Source organism: Takifugu rubripes, chromosome 20 (assembly GCF_901000725.2).
Source record: "Takifugu rubripes chromosome 20, fTakRub1.2, whole genome shotgun sequence".
In the NCBI taxonomy this organism is placed as follows: domain Eukaryota; kingdom Metazoa; phylum Chordata; class Actinopteri; order Tetraodontiformes; family Tetraodontidae; genus Takifugu; species Takifugu rubripes.
Window position 1 is genome coordinate 13,674,081 of NC_042304.1, and position 18,860 is coordinate 13,692,940.

The following is an 18,860-nucleotide window of genomic DNA, read 5'->3' on the forward strand; positions in this document are numbered from 1 at the left end:
TCTGCTTCTGCTGTTTGTCTACCCAACGCGGACGAATGTGAGCAACAAATTTGGGTCACAGTCATGCTTCTGGTGGGTTCCCACATGTTTGTCATGTTTCATTAAGCCGTGGCCACGACCAGGCCGTGCACAGCACCTGCGTCCAGAACTGGTTAAAAAAAGACTGATAAGTAGAACAGTATGTTGGACACTATGGCCCGAGGGTCTGTGCTACTGTGGCTAGCCATAATTTAGCTCATTCAGATGATACCTTTAGTTTTGTGGCTGGGTTTTCACTAAAAATGAGTAGCATCCAAATAATAAAATAACACTCAAGTGTCATAAATTATTATTTAGAATTGGTGTCTGCTCCACAATATCCTCTGATCTAATTGGATGTCACTACATTAATGCATCGTCACAGGCTGAGCCTTAATGTGCTGAGACGGGAACACTGAGTGACGCTGACTCGGTTCCGCGCCTTCACGCGATCCGACACCACCGGTTGTGACGCGATGGGACGTGAGGCCTTCGCACACAAAACCGTGCATGAACGCAGCACATGCAGATCATTTGAAAGACACCTTCCTATGATCCCTTCGCTGATGGCAACCATCCACCGACAGCGTCGGCCATTTGTAACAGCGCAACATGAAGCAAAAGACAAGCAGACCCATGTGGTTGCCGTCTTACCCGTGAGTGTTAGTTACAACACAACATTCACTGTTAATCAAGTCAATGTTTGGGGTGCAATAGAGTCACCTCAGACAGCGGCCACCAAAAGTCTTTTAACTAGTCGAAAGTTGCCCTTTTCTTTGCCAACTTCTTCGGACTCACAGATATACGTATGGTGGTGTTGTGTGAAGTTTCTCTAAATATCATTGATAAGTGCCTTCAGGGCTGGTGAGTCCAGTGTATCATGGGGCTATTGCACATTTGAGAACTGTCAAACAGTAAAAAACCAACCCAACAACCAACGTGACCTTTGACCCGTGGCAGTGGACCGCCGAGTTTCCACAATAACGAGCCTGAAGTGGCATTAATGCTCTTCAGGAAGGGTCCAGTTGAACGCCACTGTGTCAGCAGTGACTCCATTTTCCTCCTTTTTACGTCATTTTCAGCTTTATTTCAGATTTTCCAGGTGTCACGATTTCAACACCTCACGACACCAGATCAACCCAATTTCGATTTTACGGCGAATTCTTCCTCAAGATCCTAATAACTGGGTGAATTTGCCGAAGCTTGATGAAAAAGTGGCAAGAGGTTTGTGTAATCGCTCTCCATGACCCTTCATATCTAATTTCCTCGTGACCTATCATAAGAGCTGTGGGGCTGTCTGCTCTTGTAACCACTCTTTGCATTCAAAGGGAAACAAGAGTGAATTAAATCACCAGGGAGACGGCTGCCACCATCTCACTGTCCCGCTTTGCACTGTCCTCTCATTTACTATTTTAATTTTTGTGCACTTACCCTTGAATTTTATATGGACACCTTGAATTACCTCCTCCTTGTCCTCCTTGCTCATCTCTCACGCAGCCTAAACATGAAAGGATCGGATCTGACTCGGTCGCTTGCGTATTAATGACGAAAGCACGAGCCGAATATGTGAAAATGACGGTGACGTAGACAAAGATTTGGGACAGGTGGCGTTCCCTGCCAGCCCTTTCCAAAGACTTTAAAGCCCATACGGGAAGGCAGAGTTAGCCAACAAAGGAGAAAATGGGGCAAAACATTTCCCAGCAGTCAAAGAAAATGACAGCACATCTCCCCCGTGTGACAAAAGAAGCAGATGAAGAGTATTTTAGGCCAAGACAAGGAAATAATTCAATGATTCACTTGGGAGATGGGAGCAAATTGGTCTTTAAATTCTCCACTCTGTCCTCCACACTTTGAACAAAATAAGGTGAAATTCAGAATTTAAAGAAAAGAAAATGGGGGGAATTTGACCCCAGTTTACCCCACAGAATGTTGTCTTTAGAACACAGGAAGTGCAGCCATTGATTGGTGGATACAAGAGTCACTTAATCATATGCTTTATTACATTTAGGCCTTGTCTGCAGGTCAGGAACTTCCTTTACTAACTATCCTGGGCAGTGGAAAAAAATACAGAAATCAGATGTGGGTTAACAGAATAGAGTAGCGTTACAGCCAAACACCCCGTTTAGATAGATTTGTTTTGGGTTTTTTTGATGTGACAGCAGCGTTTCTCTCAGTATGAAGCCTGACATTTACCAGGGCTTTGAAACAACAGGGGCCAGTACACCAGTTAGCAGCAGGACCAACCTACTGCGCACAATTCTGTCTTCCACATCAGCCTTTCTCACCACATTTATTGAGGAAAGAAGCTCTAAAGTCACAGCACAAGGCTGGATTACGAAACAGATTTTCAAACTGGTTTATGGAATTGTTCTTGGCTGTTTCATCACTTTGTCTCCTTCTACCGACAGGACGACAAATCGCAACTTTTCTAGAACTTACAGCACAAAAACAACAATAAAATGTCACATAAAAGTTCTTTCAGGCTTTAAAACGCACAACAATCAATAATGAGGAGGGAAAAAAATCAGTCTGATTTCAGACAGCTGTAACAATTAAGGCGCGTTTAATGAAAGGACACACTCGTAGGAGACAGAGACAGTGGGGGAGAGAGCTGTTTATATGACTTGACTGAATAGACAAAGCTGAAAAGGCAAAGACCCCATTGAGCTGTCAGGTAATTAAATTTAAGGTTTTCAAGCCCACGCATTGTTCTTTCACGGTGCTGAAGTGACGAATGTGGATTTTTCTTCCAATCTATTATCCTCTGTGAATGTGTTCTGGAGACAAAGCGTCTGCTGTCTCCCGTTGCAGGGGACGGGGAGCCCCCGCCAGTATTAACATCCGTGTTACTCAACCATTCACAGGATTAATACTGGTTTTAACATTGGCTGAATTTACGTTTGTGGGAAATTAGGAAACAAGGTTAGCATTTATGGACGGCTGTCAACAAGAAGGTCAAAATGTTCCACAATTCACACCTCAAGTGGTTTGTTAAAGACACAGTTCACATCAGGTCTGTAGATGTTCACAAAAGCTTTAATTCTCTCTTTAATGCAAATTATGTGGCGTCGAGTTATGTGTCATTGTGCTTTTATGGCTCGCCGCAGGAGCGCTTGGTTCAAATATTGCCCCCCTGTTCAACGAGGAGCGTTAAATCAGCGACTATGCTGACTTTCAAAATCAAATTCCTCATAATCAGAATCTTGGTGGCCACCCAGACAGTCAACAGGTATTTCAGAAACACGTATTAGACCAAAATCAGCCCTCACGCTCAACAGTTTCCGCAGCGTGATCCCTGGAAGTGCAGCAAGTCTGATGAATAAATGGGGCTATTTATATCCAAGGAGCCAATTAGATGAGCTCTGATGAAGTCGCTGAGGGTGCAGGGAGGAACGCCACAGACTCTCCGTGGCTCCTCATTGAGAAAGGGATGAGTGCTCACAGGTAGACATATCTTAACATGCACGACCTCCGAACCTGCCCAGGTTACGCTGCAGAAGTGGAGTTGATGAATTCTGCGCGTGGAGACATCCGAGCGGAACGCTAAGACACATTCTTTAGTCAGAGTGGTTTTAAAAGATTAGCAGCGCCGAGTATTAATTCACTTTGCACTGAAGCGGTGATAATCGCACATGTAAAGTCATGATTAAACATGATTAACCAGATTAAATCTAAAAGGGAAGCCAAACCATTTTGATGACATCACCGGAGGGGCAGGGTTTTAGATCAAGATGGTAGCTGATGATTTCCTTCGTTGTACTGAGATAATCCTCACCGTACCCGCCACATCACCGCATCTCAAGTGTATCAGCATTATTCTCTGACAACAGACAACATGGCGTCCATGCGTGTTCGTCTCTAACGACTGTTGTGACTGCTCCCAGAGAACAACAGTCGGTCAGAAACCAAAGCTCTGATATCAAACATACGTATGTTGGAAATGTTGGAATATTGTAATTAAGGTTTCTGCGGGGGGAGGGGGGGGGGATGATTGGAATGTATTCACTGAAGGTGTGTGTGTAAGAGAGGATATAAGCGGTGAAAGGGAGACGGCGAGCCAGACAGGATAGGCAGTAATGGGATTCTGACAGGCCTTTTTTTTTTTCTCACATTCTATCACATGGGCAGCCAAGTCCTCTATGTCGATCAGGTTGCCATAGCAACTGTGCCACAGTTGAATGGTGAGCCACATTCTTAAGACATTAGTCTGCGGTATAATCTCCACTTACATGCAGGCTGTATCTCACACAGCCAGACAGACAGTCACACATGTACGCATGCAGGTTGTTAACGCCCTTAAAGACCGCCGCTACAACAACGAAGTCATGTTGACACATTATTGGTTTTCTTCATATTCATAAAAATGTTATAAATTGACTAGCTTGGACAGGAATGCTGCCTATCAATCACGTGGTGCAGAAAGTTATAAAATAATTCTACAATTGTAGCCGTTTGTTTTAAATAGAGTTAGAAAATGCATTATTGGTTAGTTTGCATGGTGGTTTTCTCTCCCGGACCCATTTGGAAATACAAACTGCAGGTGAACAAAGGAAATGCTTTTGTTATGTAACACTATTGGGCCTGTTGTCAAAATGTTTGCTGGAGGTAATTACTGCCATAGGCTGATTTGATTTGTTCCTAGCAGAGAGTTTGGGGAGACGGTAATCAGACTCATTGAATGCAAACACCATTTCCAGGTACACGTGACAACAAATCTATAAAACAACTAAATAAGCTCTATTTATGTGAGTAAAGAGAGAAGAATGATAATGCTGTTCACGCTTTTACTGTCGATCCTTTTTGGCTAACGCGTGCTAAATTGAGTGTGGCATCGCAATCCATAAGCACATTTAGTTTACACTGAAGAAATTGGAGGAAGAGCTAGCATGAATGATGGGTCAGGGGAGGTTACATGTCAACAAAAATAATCCCAAAAATGTAATATGAGCACACGTATGTGTCAATTTGATTTTAAAATGAGCTAAAGTATAATACATGCTGCAAAAACAGTTGTACTGTTCAATTGTTAACTAGGATACAGGGGGCAAGAATGGCAGAAATATGTATTTCTAAATCAATAATGTACGCAGTAATGTACGAAGTAAAGGATCTAAACTCTCCTCCAACAACCTGTAAGTATTATCTGTCTTTAAGAAAAGGAGAGAGTAATGTGAAACATTCTGGCGTGCTGTGATGTCATCATCTCCTGACCGTTCCGTTGGACTATAAAAGCATTTGGAATGAAGACATGATAATAGCACATGATGCCTTTTGTCTGCCTTTATTGTGTAAAAGCTGAAAAATAGTTTTTCTCCTATATTCGATTCCCCTCAAGTGATTAGCCAAACTCACTTTATCACAACATGAGCCCAAAATAAAAAGTAATTAACTTTTCATCGGAAACTAATTGTCTGCTTGTTAGAGGTTTAGTGTTGATGCCTTGAGCAGAGTTGAATCAACAAATCAGACTTTTTGCAACATCAATTTGCAATTATTTACAACCAAGCAAGCTCTAGTGGCATTTAAATTTGTACATTAAACTCAGCGTGCCCTCGCACGTGACTGTTCACATTAGCCTGCACCTGCTTTTTTGATCCGGGTTCCATCATTGGCTTCCAGTCCAGACACTTGGCAAGGAACGTGCACACTATTCCCACAGCCAATAAACAACTGACGAGTAAATAATGCAGAAAAAAACCAAGAAGTTGAATTCAGTCTTGTTTATGTTCGTTTATACTATTTTAAAAATCTCATGGTTACTACTTTGATTAGAGATTCAACCTGGTTACCTTCTGGCAGAAGGGTGATGAAAGACACCATTTATGCTCGTGGAGGTCATTCGAAAGTTAAACATAATCAAGTTAAGTAAAGTGAAAGTAAAATTAAACTTGAGCCGAGGTTCTCGTCGCTGTGCTATTTATGCTGTGTTAAAATGGGCTGTTGCAACTCCCTGCAGTCAGTTCATCTGGTTCCATTCTGTCATCTCAGCCTGACTGCTCCAGCCGAGCCGGCACTCTCGGGAGTGGCCTGATTTAAACTTCAACAGTGTTTATAGATGTAAGTTGATTGTATAGCAAGTTGTCCTCTGTTTGTTTAGACTTGGGCCCTGTGTGCAAATGGTAATTGGTGAGAGTAAGAGGGACTTGTTGGAGTGGTGTTGACATCATGGGGACCATTAGGGAGACTACAGACCACACTGGCCCAGTATCAGATGGATGAGCTCATCTTTTCCAGCCCTTTTTTTTATGAAAATAGGGGGGGGGGGGGGGTCTAGGCAGGAGGGTGGACTTTAAATGGGTTTTGGGGGTCATAGAAAAGTTCAGGCTCATTGTCTGTTATTAGAAAGAAGCTATAGAAATAAGGGCTGAGGGAAGTTCAGCCATCCACTTAATGTTAGTGTAGATAGAATAGTGTCATTCTATATGAGCTCATTCTATATTCTATTGATAGAAAAATGCCTCCGGAAACCAAAAAGGATTTCAAAATTGTATAAATAAATAAAAAGAAAATGGTTGCTAATTATATGGACTGTGTTTGCCTTTCGTGTCTGTCCGTGTTCAACCCTCCGGGTTGGGTAGCTTTTGAAGTAATTGCTCAAAAATGATGTTTGTCTGACTATAACACAGAAAGCAGCGCGAGTGGCTGGATGGCACGTAGGCCCTGGACATGGCGCGCTGCCAGCGCCACACCTTATCGCCAGGCATGCCTCCCCCAGTGTCCAGTGCAGAGTGAGATGTTTTGGTTAGACTACACTCCCTCCTACTTAGATAGTGGGCGGCTGTTTGTCTGTGTACATTTAATGGCTGCGGCCTAATTATTATCCCTCATCAAGGCGCACTTAGTGGTGGACGATGGCACAGGGTGGAGGTGTGTGGGGATGCTGCACCGGCAGTGTGCAGGAAGTAGCCAACAGCCCTTGGAAATGATACGTGACGGTTGCAATGTGCTCAGGGAAGTCCTACCTCATGTTAATCAAGAGGCATCTTAAAGGCAAATTTAACTCCCAAGCCAATAATGTGTAGCTCTTACTGACATTTCCACACAGCTCATGCTTATGTGAGTTTTTCAGTCCAGCTGTTCCCACCGCCTCCTAATTAGCAATACCAGTTAATTACCACTTTTGATCAACACTACAACACACGTTGGGTTACGGTGACCCGCTTGAGTTTGGAGCTGCAAATGTCTTGAATGTATCGGGAAAATTAACAGACTAGAGCAATGCTGCCCTCTAGAGGTGAAATGCAGGATGGGAAAAAAGGTTGGATGAGAGGATTACAAAAAAGTGTGTGTGTGTGGGGGGGGGTAAACAAGACAGAGAAACATAATGCGAGTTGCCCGTGATATAGCCTGTAAATGAGTAAGAGGATGCACACCTGTTTGTACTGTAGCTAAAACACTTCAGATGATTCCTATTTTTCTTTAGGAAAAAATTAGAAATTGTACTGTTTCTAATCATCTACAGACTACCTTTAATGACATTTGGTTCTAACAACAATGCAGTGAATACTGCATGAATTAAAATATTAAATCTCCCTTTACTAAACTTACACAATGTTGTTGAAGTATCCCTTTAGAACGCTAGATGGCAGCATAGCGTATGAGAAGACTGGTTTTATCACAGTATTGCGGGAATAAAGAAAAAGGTGATAAAATGATGAGAAATAGACTTTTAAAAGTTCTGAAAAATTGATACCTTTATCCTGTAAAAGTTTAAATGGTGGAAAGACAAAAAAAGGAAGTACGTATCACTAAATAGGCTTTAGAGTGAGAAGACAAAAGAGAAGTGACCCCCTCTTTAGGGGCATCTGCCATGAAATTAGACAGATGGGAATAAGAAGAGGGAGAAGTCAAACTGGCAAAAGTCAGATTGACAAAAAACAAACTCAGGAAATAAGATGACAGTAAATAAAAGGCAAAAGTTCTTAAGTCTGATATGAGTGGAGATCCAATGGATCCAATCCAATGGTCCAAAATAATAAATCTGCATGTGTGTGAGGCAACTTGCATATCTCACACACACATGTTAACTGTGCGATTTGTTGTTGTATAAACCTAATTGTCAGTCTTCTCTGCTCTTTGGCCTGTTCACATGCCTCCCCTTAACCCTCTCTTGGATAATTAATTAGCACACACTGAAGAACAAACCCACTTGAGGGGGGGTTTGACCCTCTGTCATCAGACCTTCCCGCTCATTGGTTGCAACTGTGCCCGGTGTTGGCATGATGTCACGCTGATCGATCCTTGTCCCAGTGCAGTCTGAAAGCAAAGAGGCCGGCGGGGGCCAAAGGAAGGCAGGCACAGAAAGGCATAAAGAGAGGGGAGGGTGGGAGGGAACTCTGAGAGGGGGAGTGAAAGCAAGCAGTCAGGCAGAGGGAAACCACACCTTTTTTTAAAGAGGGGTGGGTATCAGGCAGGGACACGCAAACTGCCACAACAGGAATAGTGACTGCTGGATGGTGCAGGGCAACTGTTGTGTGCCGTGCTGGTTTAGACATTAGAGGCTGCACATGCGTGTGTGTTTGTGTGTGTGTCTTTAAGATGAGCTGTCAATTAGCAATAGGAACTAATTAAATGCCAGTCACCTGAGCAGCCTCAGCACACTGCAGTGACTTAAGGTAAGACGTTGTGTGTGTGTGTGTGTGTGTGTGTGTGTTTTAATCCTACATGTGCAACCGTATTTCACCTGTGTGTGTCTGTGGCCCTTTTTGGGTGTGTGAGTGCGAGTGAGTGCTGGTTCTCAGTGGCGGTTATTTGTCGACCACGCGAGGTTAATGTTGTCTTCTCTCAGGCCATATTGTCAGGAGATTCAAGCTGGAAGCCATGTGACTCTGGAAAGGCGAGCCGTGATTGGCTGAGGCCTCCTCTGACCTAAGCAAACTGCCTCCGCCCCTCCTCGACCACCCCCACCCCCCCACCCTCTGCCATAACACACATCCAAGCCTCCCTCCCACCCTCCCTCCTTCTCAGTACCTCTACCTCCCTCCCATCTCTACCCTGCTTCTTTTATTTATTTATTTTGCTCCTCCAGCTAGCCTGGCCCCCACCTCTCAGCATCCTCAGCTGAATGTGTAGGTTAGAGCCGCAGCAGTGGCGGCAGCATCCTACATGGCTTAAGCCCCTAGCTTTGATCAGCAGCTAGTCTGGACCCCCCCCCCCCCAACCCCCCCTCCCTTCCCTCTCTGTCATTCTGTCTCTCTTTCTCCTGGGTTAGTTGACAGGCGACGTCTGGGGGTGTTGGAGGCTCGCAGTTAGCCAGGGCGTTAGCCACATGCACACGGCTCTTTTGCTGTGCATCAGTTCTGCTGCATCCTTCTGGTAACCGGGGGCTTGTTGTCCTGTGCTCTTCCTCACGCCTCCCGCTTTCATTTCAGGCCCTGTGGAGATAAAGGAATGAAAATCTGCAACCATGATGGAAGGTGAGGACATTCCTGTTTTTCCCCCCTTCTGGTGATCTCTGTGGTAAATCAGAGAAATCCCCTGTCATGCCCTTGTCCGTTATTTGCTAGCCAGCGTGCGCATGTTTGTGCATTTGGGAGGTCCAAATGTTATGCTGCCTTTTTCAGAGCATACATTCTGGTGTAGAGCCTGTTTTTAAAGGCACTGTGGTGAGGCTGGTTTAACCCTGCATACCTTTTTATTCCCTTTGGTGGGTATGTGTGCATATGTCAAAGTATCTTAAGCCCCTCCTTCCTGCTTCCCACCATAAAGGATTATTTGGATTTATTGTGCAGGAGGGCTTATGTGCCCAGCTGGCTCACTTGTATAAATTGTCTTTGTATGGTTAACTCGAAACGACGTAGCCTCTCAGTGTGACACTGTCTGTTCAGGCTACACTGCCATTTTACCCGCCGCTCTTGCAGATTACATGTCAGAAGTGGTGCGTGCGTGCATGTATGTACGGTACATGTGTATTTGTATGGACCCTCCGTGGATCTGATCCACTGCTGTTGGATGTAACGTAAGGAGGACGCAGAGCATTAATGGTTCTTTCAGTTACATGTCCCTTTAATTGCTGACATCATCAGGGGGAAAGGCCAGTGATGGAGAAAAATTGGTCCCTCCAGCTCTGCAGCTGCTGCATGAAAGCCTTTTTATCCATCTCTTTATGTAACTGTGTATCGGCTGTTATTTTCTTTCGTATCGTTCAGACATCGCTCTGCACATTTATTGACCACTGGTTATTTCTTTGAATAGAAGCCAGTATGCTAATGTGCCTTGACTCAGCCTTGCATTATGTAAGCTTTCACGTTGCATAAAATACTCAAAAGCCACTTTTGCTCATGCCGTTTGCTTTCTGGAGCGTCCAACCTTCCCAATTTGTCATTTTAAGTTTTTATTCTAAAATACTGAGTAAATGTCTGCTGCTTAGAGGAATACTGTCCTTCTTTGTGTTGTTAGGTCTCGTTCGGAAGGGTAAAAGCTCATGTTAAGACAAACATAACATGAAAAGGGAAGAAATTCAGACCACTTTAGGTCTCTTACTGTCACCATGACATCATGGTGATCTCAGCAATTATATGTACCGCTTCCATGTAGGAAATGATGTAAAGTAAATCAAAGCGTGTGTCAAAATCATAATCTAATCCAGTAATTCTTTTGGTACATTTAACTGAATTATTGGCTCATTACTCTGCAACAATAGCATTCCAAATTTGGAAATAAAGACAGATAAGATCGTGATGGGTCATAATTTGATTAATACTGATGGGTTCACATTATCTAGCAAAATCATTGACAATCCCAAAATGTTCCTTGGCAATCAGAACATTGTTGCTGTTTATTACTGTATTTGAGTGCTTTGTTTTTCCCTTGTGTATCGGCTTTATTTACACTTAGTGTATAAAATGAGAGCAGTCTTTACAATATATTTCATGACAATGTTGCACACAAGACTGCTGCTGCTTGTCACTTTTTTCTCCCCAATATGCTTTTTGGTTTCAGTTCAAAGTCTATGTAAAGATGTGAAGAATTATTTGACTTACGGCTCCCAATCCCAGTCCCTGTAATGACCCTGGACTGTCAGCACAGTTGTCATGAGTCAAGTTAAGTAACGGTTACCAGAAACCCCCCCCAAAAACAACCCTGCCTGCCCACTTCTCTCCTCCCATTAGCATGGCTAGCCCAGGATTAGCATAGATTGTGTGAAGGCAGGATTACAGTCAGGTGTTAAAATTGGATGATAATCCTTTTCAGCTCTGCTTTTTAAAGACTCCTGCCAAGGCCAACAAGGTTGTCCCATGGTGTCACGTAGGGTAGCTGAGATGTGCTTATGTAGTTACAGTCGTTAGTAGTAGTTAGATGTAGATCAACAATTATAAGAGAATCACAACCTGCTTCCATCTAATTAAAGCAGAGAAAATCCTTCATGTGCTACAATCTTTAAACTCTGACCTTGAATTCTAAAAATAGTTACGATAACACTATTTTACCCAAATAATATAAAATCAGAGCCTTGCAATTCTCTTTATTCCTGTTTTCATCTGTAATTTTGGAGTTTGGGGAGCTCTGACATTCATTTTTCTTCTTTCCCAACACTGGTGCCAGTGGCTGTGGTGCTGGTGCGTCAGGGGATTTCTGATTCCCTTAGAGTTTAGAATTAGGAGGTATTAGGAAGAGTTTCACACTGAGTTATTAATAAAAATGAGCCTGAGATCAATCACTAAAATCAATTTGTGCCAGCTATTGCCTGGTAACATTTTTGCACTTTCTATTTCAAATTTAGCAACAAAAAGAAGGACGATTACTGATTCCCCCAATTGGGAAGCCCCTGACGTTGTAATGAACCAACAGAATCATTCTTAGTAAACATATTTTCTGTAGTAAAATGAAGAGAACCGAATCCAGAACAGAGTCAACATGTCAACATGTTGTCGGTAATGCAGCGCCGTTGCCCGGTTTCCTCTGGTTGCCATGCTTCAGAATTCTAGTCTTGTTAATCCCAGTTTGGAATCAGACTCTCGTGTATTTAAAGCTCGCAGGGCTGAAGTTTGGACCAACACTTGACTGTAATGTTGCAGAGTAAGTGGCAGCGAGGACACAAAGCCAATGCTGAGGGCCAGCAGAAGTGGCTGTTTTTGGAGTTTGTGTTGAATGGAATCACTAAGATGCTAAAGCTAACACGCAACAATCCCACAGCAACAAACGGAATAACACGACGTTAATCATCCAAGTATGATGCATGTTAACGTGCTCCGTTCTCCGGATGGTTCTCCTGCCAGATGGTTTCAGCCACGAGGCTGATTCACGTGCTGCATTCGGAGACGCCCGAATGTGAAGGTTGTTTGTTTGTTAAGCAGCCGTTTGCTGTGTTGGTGGAGGGACAACAACAACAACAACATATGATTTACGGGCTCCATCCGTGCAGACAAAACCCTTTTTAATGGTAGAGTTCAGTGGTTGTTGCTGCTTATTGATGCAGGCCCAAATGTCTGCCTGAACACATCATTTGCAGGTTGACTGAAACTATAGAAAAATAAAAGCATGTAAACAATAATGTTTGGCCTTTTTTTTGTTTCTTTTTGGAATTTCCTGCATTGCAGCTCAGTAGGAGGGACATCTTTTGAGAGCAGCAGATTTAACTTTGCATGAAAGGCCTTTTCAGCTTTAGATTGCTCTGAATGAATGAAATACATTCATTTTGGAGTTAATACAGAGCTTCTTGTTTTCTTCTTCCTGTTGCTGATGCCTCATGTAATGAATGAGAGTCATGATTGTAATAACATGCATTACATTCACGTGGTTGTCCCTGAGACACTCGTGCTCTTCTAGGGTCGACTTCGGCCTATTCTAAGGTCCTGAACAACCTGGCTGTTCTCTGTCCCAGCTGCTGATCTCCTCCAAACGGGCCTCTGAGAATCAAGAACAAACAAAAAGTTTTGTTTGTCACATTTTCCCACGTGTCTGTTACTGTGGAGAAGTGCTGCGAAGCTCTGGTTTCTGGAGTGACAACTGGCCTGAAACTTTCTCCCACCTGCACATCTCTAGAGCTGAGCTCTCTAGAGCTGAGGTGTCTAGAGCTGAGGTCTCGAGAGCTGAGCTCTCTAGAGCTGAGATATCTAGAGCTGAGGTCTCTAGAGCGGAGGTCTCTAGAGCTGAGGTCTCTAGAGCTGAGGTCTCTAGAGCGGAGGTCTCTAGAGCTGAGGTCTCTAGAGCTGAGGTCTCTAGAGCTGAGGTCTCTAGAGCGGAGGTCTCGAGAGCTGAGGTCTCGAGAGCTGAGATCTCTAGAGCTGAGATCTCTAGAGCTGAGATCTCTAGAGCTGAGATCTCTAGAGCTGAGGGCTCTAGAGCTGAGGGCTCTAGAGCTGAGGGCTCTAGAGCTGAGCCAGTGACTGCTGGGTGCTAAGTCAAATCTCTGTCCATGACCCTTTCCTTGTCGTGAAGTTCCATCCACAACAACTGAACTTTACAATCCAGAAGTCCTCTCGTAGCTTAGCTCACGGCTTGAATCAGCATTTAGTGTGAGTCCAGTAACTCTAAATTGTCTTAGAACCTGTAGTGTCAGACAGGCTGGCGCTGAGGAAGGAGGTGTGAAAGTGCTTAAACCACCACAGGGCAAAAAAAGAAAACCAAAAATGTGTTAAAATGGAGATAAAATGAGTCCAAATGATCAAGTAGGAGCAGCAATGGATGTCAGACTCCCAGAGGGAGGGAGAATTCCAGAGATAAAGAGAGGAAGGAGGGGAAATATCATCATGAAATGCTTGAATGTTTTTAGAGATAGGTCCTTGTTTGTTTGGGATTTTTTTTATCTTCCCGAAGGCCAAAGGCTCATGAGATTTAATTGGTAATTTAAAAAAAACATTCTAAGTTTGCTTTGAGTCCATCCTGGATTTCATAGCACTTATTTTTTAGTTTTCTTGCTTTTCATTGGCGTTGGCATACATTGATTCTTTAATATTGAAAAGGAGTGAATAGACACCACTTCATGGAAACCCTCAGGGAAATTGGATGCATTTGGCCTTATAAAATTAATACACTATGATTCCTAATGCATTCTGGTCCCTTGGCTTTGACTCTTGGCTCCTCCAGTAATATATTTTCAAAATACATGAAATTTTAACCACCATGTTTACATATCATAAATAAAAAAGGATCTCAAAATGTTGATAGACTGTAATTAGCTTTTTACTGTTTCCTTTTCAAATTTAAAGACTTTGCTTTGAAGTTGGAAGGTACCGTAAGGTGCTTTTTCCAAGCAGCTTTTTGGACCCGTGGTGAAAGGGTTGGTGTACGTCCCTGCAGGAAGGCTGTGAGACCAGCACAAGCAGATGTCAGTTTCAATCAGCAGCCGCTGCACAAGCACAGTGATGCAGAGACACGGCTACAGGAAGAGATTAGCAGCGTTTGGAATGATACTGGTTTAGTTAAGAGATGCAGTGATCAGGCGGGATTAAAAGGTTGGGAGAGAGACATAGAGAGAGAGAGAGAGAGAGAGACTCATGTGGGCAAAGGAACGGGTGCTGCACATTCTTGGAGGAAGTAGCGTGACAGACAAACGATCGGCACGTGTCAGAGCAGCAGCGTTTAACGTGGCTCAGCATGGGTGTGTTGGATGTACAGTATATCACACATGCAAGCCTACAATAAAGTACAAGAAACAACTGAAATCAACGTCTCAACAGGTTTCATGAGCCCGGTCACTTTGGACCCCAGTAGAGCAGATAGAAAAACATCCTTTTGGCCACTTAAACTCTTACTTAATCAGAACACATGTCAGCGACTGACAGCTCTGTACATTCTACAAGCTAAAGATGCATTTGTCTTTGAATTGTGTCAAATGCTGCCGACGTAAATTGTCGATGTGTTTTCAGCTCTAGTTGTGTTTGTTTTCCTCCGTTGTCTCGCAGCCTCTTGAGTTCTCCCAGCCAGCACAGATTTAGCTTGTTGCTACAGATAAATGGGCCCCAATTGGCGCTGGAGTGTCGCCAGTATTCTGCCAGTTGAGGGATGAATCACAGCAGATTGGTTTTTATTAGCCAACATTAGGCCTGTGGTGGGATTGATTTTTACCGTTGGGTTTCTTTTTTTGCCATTTCTTCAGAGAACAACTGAAAGGGGGAGAATTGCAAGCTAGCTTAAAAAAAAAAGCTGTATATTATATAACCTTAAGCACACCTTAAAAGTCCCTGTCATGTGCAGTCCCAGTGTGAGACAGCTATGAAGAAACATGTCTGCAGATTCTGATTTATATGCTATGTTTTATATTTTCCCTCACTTTGCCTTTTATTGGCTCAAAAAATATCAGTATTTTAGAGAATGTGCATTTACTAAGAATAACCAGGAGCAGCATAAGCAGGACTACGAAGACTGTTGAACTTTTCTGTTGCTCAAGGAACATGGAGGACATGTTCCTCCAAGTTCCTTGATGTTTCCCCATGTTCCTCCATGTTCCTTAATGTTATTCCATGTTCCTCCATGTTTCTCCATGTTCCTCCAAGTTCCTTGATGTTTCCCCATGTTCCTCCATATTCCTTAATGTTCCTCCTTGTTCCTTAATGTTCCTCCATGTTCCCCCATGTTCCCCAAAATGGGTCTAGTGTCCTGGCCCATTTTCCAACAATCCCAGGTGCTTCTTTCTCCCTTCAGTTTTGTGACTGTTGTTATTTTCTCCAAACAAAATCATTTCCTGTGCAGCTCTGGGGCAACGAGGATGTGACCAGGCTGCATCTGAGCTACTGATACCAATCAACATTCTGTTGCGCCTCATCTGTAAAAGACCACGTGCACCATTGTGGAGCGTGTCGGTGCACGTGCGCGGCACTACTTACTGCTCAAGTGGAAAACTTTGATTCTGGCTTCACCATCTTCACCCCCCTCTTTCCTTTTTCCCTCTCACACCAGTTGGTCTCCCTGGTGATGGGGCTGTATTGGTGTGTCACTGGCAGAGTAATCACATTCTCTTTATTGGCTGCTGGCAGCATCTGCATTTTGAATTAAATTAACCCTTGGGAACCATCTGAGTGAATCCTGATGAGTGAATGAAAAACTAGCTGGTTGTCGCAGCATCCATTAAAGTTATCTATGTATTATTACATCTCTATAACTGATGGAGGCTTCCGGCCTATAAACACTGGGTGAAGGGCCGTATTTGGACCCACCCTCTTTACGGTTCTGGGGCAAAACAGTTTAGTTTATAAATCCAATCAAAGGAGGATACACTTTATAGATATTTTGGTGAGTAAAAAGACAATTGAGTGTGAATCTTTAGTTTGAAGGGGCAAACCAGGGAAGAGCTGTTCATTTTTGGTGTGACCTCATTTACTCATCTTCAGTCAATGCACACGATACACAAGATATCACACAATCGTACAAAACGGTGCGCTTCTCAGATTTTTAAAGAAGAGCTTCATCTGTGACGGCGTGGATGAACTTTCATATATTTATGAACCGCCAAGTGTGATTTATCTGCTGTTTTCATGTATGAGAGCTCTGAGCATCAGCTGTAGTCAGACAGAACTGTTCCTCTCTCTCCACAGATGCACGATCCTGCAGGGATGCAGATTCTCTGTGTGTCTAAGAGCTGAAAATACTGTTCAAAGCCTGGAGGGTTGGGGTTTCTACGCTGTCCTTGGGTGGATGCTTTAGGGAAACTGGGGGGTAAACAGACACAGACAGACAGACAACAATCAATTAAATTTTGAATATGTAACTATAAATGGATGTTTTGGATCGTAGATGTATTTAGAGCAGCGTTGCATTTGTCAACAACATCCTGTGGTAAACTGTCCTTTGCACCAGCTGTCAGCGTTCTGCTCCTGACCCACTTTCATTTGAGACGCGTAACGACGCTAAATGGCACCTTTTAGTTTTTCTGTGGCTGTAGAAGAGACATTCAGCATCCACCCCTTCGACGTTTCTGTGAGTTTCTGTCTGTTTACTTGGCAAATGGTTTCAGTTAATGTCTTCCAGCCACCTGGACATTTCAGTGGAGGCCTAAATTTAGCACAGGTACAGAAGCGAGCTGACAGCATCTCGTTGTTGATGCTAACGCAGACTCAGGCTCTCCATTGTGGGTGCTGTTGTGGAGGCTTTTTTTTAAAGCCAGGTAACATTTAACGTCAGAACACCAAAGTAACGCTCTAACCCAGTCTCAGAAATAAATGGCATTATCAGTGTAGCACAGAAGCGCTTTGCAAGACTTAATAACTGCTTAATAACTAATTATTTGGTAATAATGTGGATTTTGGTTGCCTATGAGCCCGCTAAACCTCATTACCAACCTGATCTACAACTAAATTCAAAACGGCAGAATATTTACTCTCCACTTGTCATGTTTAACCTCTACCTGAGGCCTGATTCTAGCTCGCTGCTCTGTCAACTCCAACGGCTGTCTGGTTCGTCTTGTCTGTTTAGAGCCTCAGTAATTCATGTCTGTGCAGAGTTACACGTTCTCCTATTAACGATTCGTACAATACCGGTAGGAACCAAGAGGTATATATAAAATACGGAGGGAATTCAGTATTGGAACTCATTTATCCCTATAAGATGCTTTTATGTGTCACAGATAACATCAGCCACTAATGATAGGTTGTTCATAGCCTTCATTTATCAATGTATCTGTTCATTTATTCTCCTGAATCATGACTAAAATGAAAAAGTGTCGGCAGCATCTAAGATCAGACCGAGTGCTGCAGAAACATGAATGGAATAAGATGGCCGCTGCTTTCTCCCAGCCACGTTTCACCTCCTGATAATAATTTCTGCCTCAGCATTGGAAGGCCAACATTTGTGCAGCTGCAAGTGTTGAGCAGCTTTGCTTTATCACCTGTGTCTTCATCGTCATGCTGCCTCTCAGGCCCAGGAGGTCGAATGAGTCACTGCTACGAAAGCATTTCACACATGCTGTTTGCAGCGCTCCTACCTGCCTCTCTGTGCGACGGCCATACTTTTATCTACTTATCTGCTTGCTTTTATCTGCTAGCTTGCGTCTGTACCTGCCAGCCTTCGGTTTGTTCCATCACTGCCAATCCTGCCATTCTGCGTGCACGCTCAGGAAGAAATGCACATGTGATCCATTTTGGTGGCGTTCTTTTTCCTGTGCCTGCTGTAACATGCATATTGCTTTTATAAAATGTTACTTATGTTGATGTTGAATAAGAGGTTGTGATCAGTTTTTCCCTTTAATGTGTTAGTAAAAACCAAGAACCGATGCTTGAGGAATTATTCTTCAATTCTGGCTCTAGATGAGGTATTAAAACCAGCTGAAGGGAGCATGACAGCATGGTTCTCCTGCCCAGACAGTGGAATGGTGGTTTCCACCCTGCTTAGGTTTAGATGGCTGCAAAACCAACACACACACACACACACACACACACACACACACACACACACACACACACACACTGTTGGAGTGCCTGTGGATCCTGTTCATTTTTCATTTTCCTTTTTTTTGTTAAATGATATCTGTTCAGTCCATCCCAACATAGAGCTAAAAAGAAATAAAAAACAAACATAAAACCCAAGGAAAAAAGAAAACCCTAGAGAAGTAAACTTAGTCCCAAACTGACAGAGTTTGAGAAAATCTGCTGTCATCTAAAATAAGCCCACATGCCAGCACATTTCTAACCACATAATGGTGGGAAAGTTTTCCTGATTTTGGTGCAAACCTCTTGACTCTTCTAGGTTGAGGGGTGGACCATACAGCTGTAGTAATAACACCCTGTTCTCCTGTTGTGAGCTTGTTGTTACTGCGTTCCACCCTTTTCAAGTTAGCCTCCCCTCCCAGTTTATCCTGTGTGTAGATTTTAAACCAGGCGTTTAATTGAGACTACTTGTTGGACATACACTATTTACTTCACTTGTCATGTATTTTGTATTTGGTTTTGGCAGCGCTACTTCCTGTT

The 18,860-nt window shown here is 43.3% G+C and overlaps 1 protein-coding gene across 5 annotated transcripts in view; it reads left to right on the forward strand.

Annotated features, from left to right (window-relative positions):
* The first annotated feature begins 8,430 nt into the window (after window positions 1-8,430).
* The window catches only part of sgip1a (SH3GL interacting endocytic adaptor 1a), a 30,018-nt gene continuing 19,588 nt past the window's right edge, over window positions 8,431-18,860 (forward strand). For 4 of the 5 annotated variants that reach the window (XM_029827997.1, XM_029827999.1, XM_029828001.1 and 1 more), the window contains exons 1-2: window positions 8,431-8,633; window positions 9,390-9,434. In XM_029827997.1, the coding sequence (XP_029683857.1) occupies window positions 9,425-9,434 (10 nt within the window). In that variant the 5' untranslated portion in view covers window positions 8,431-8,633; window positions 9,390-9,424. Of the gene's footprint in view, window positions 8,634-9,186; window positions 9,435-18,860 lie in introns of those variants that run through there. The other variant, XM_029827998.1, reaches the window with a different exon arrangement.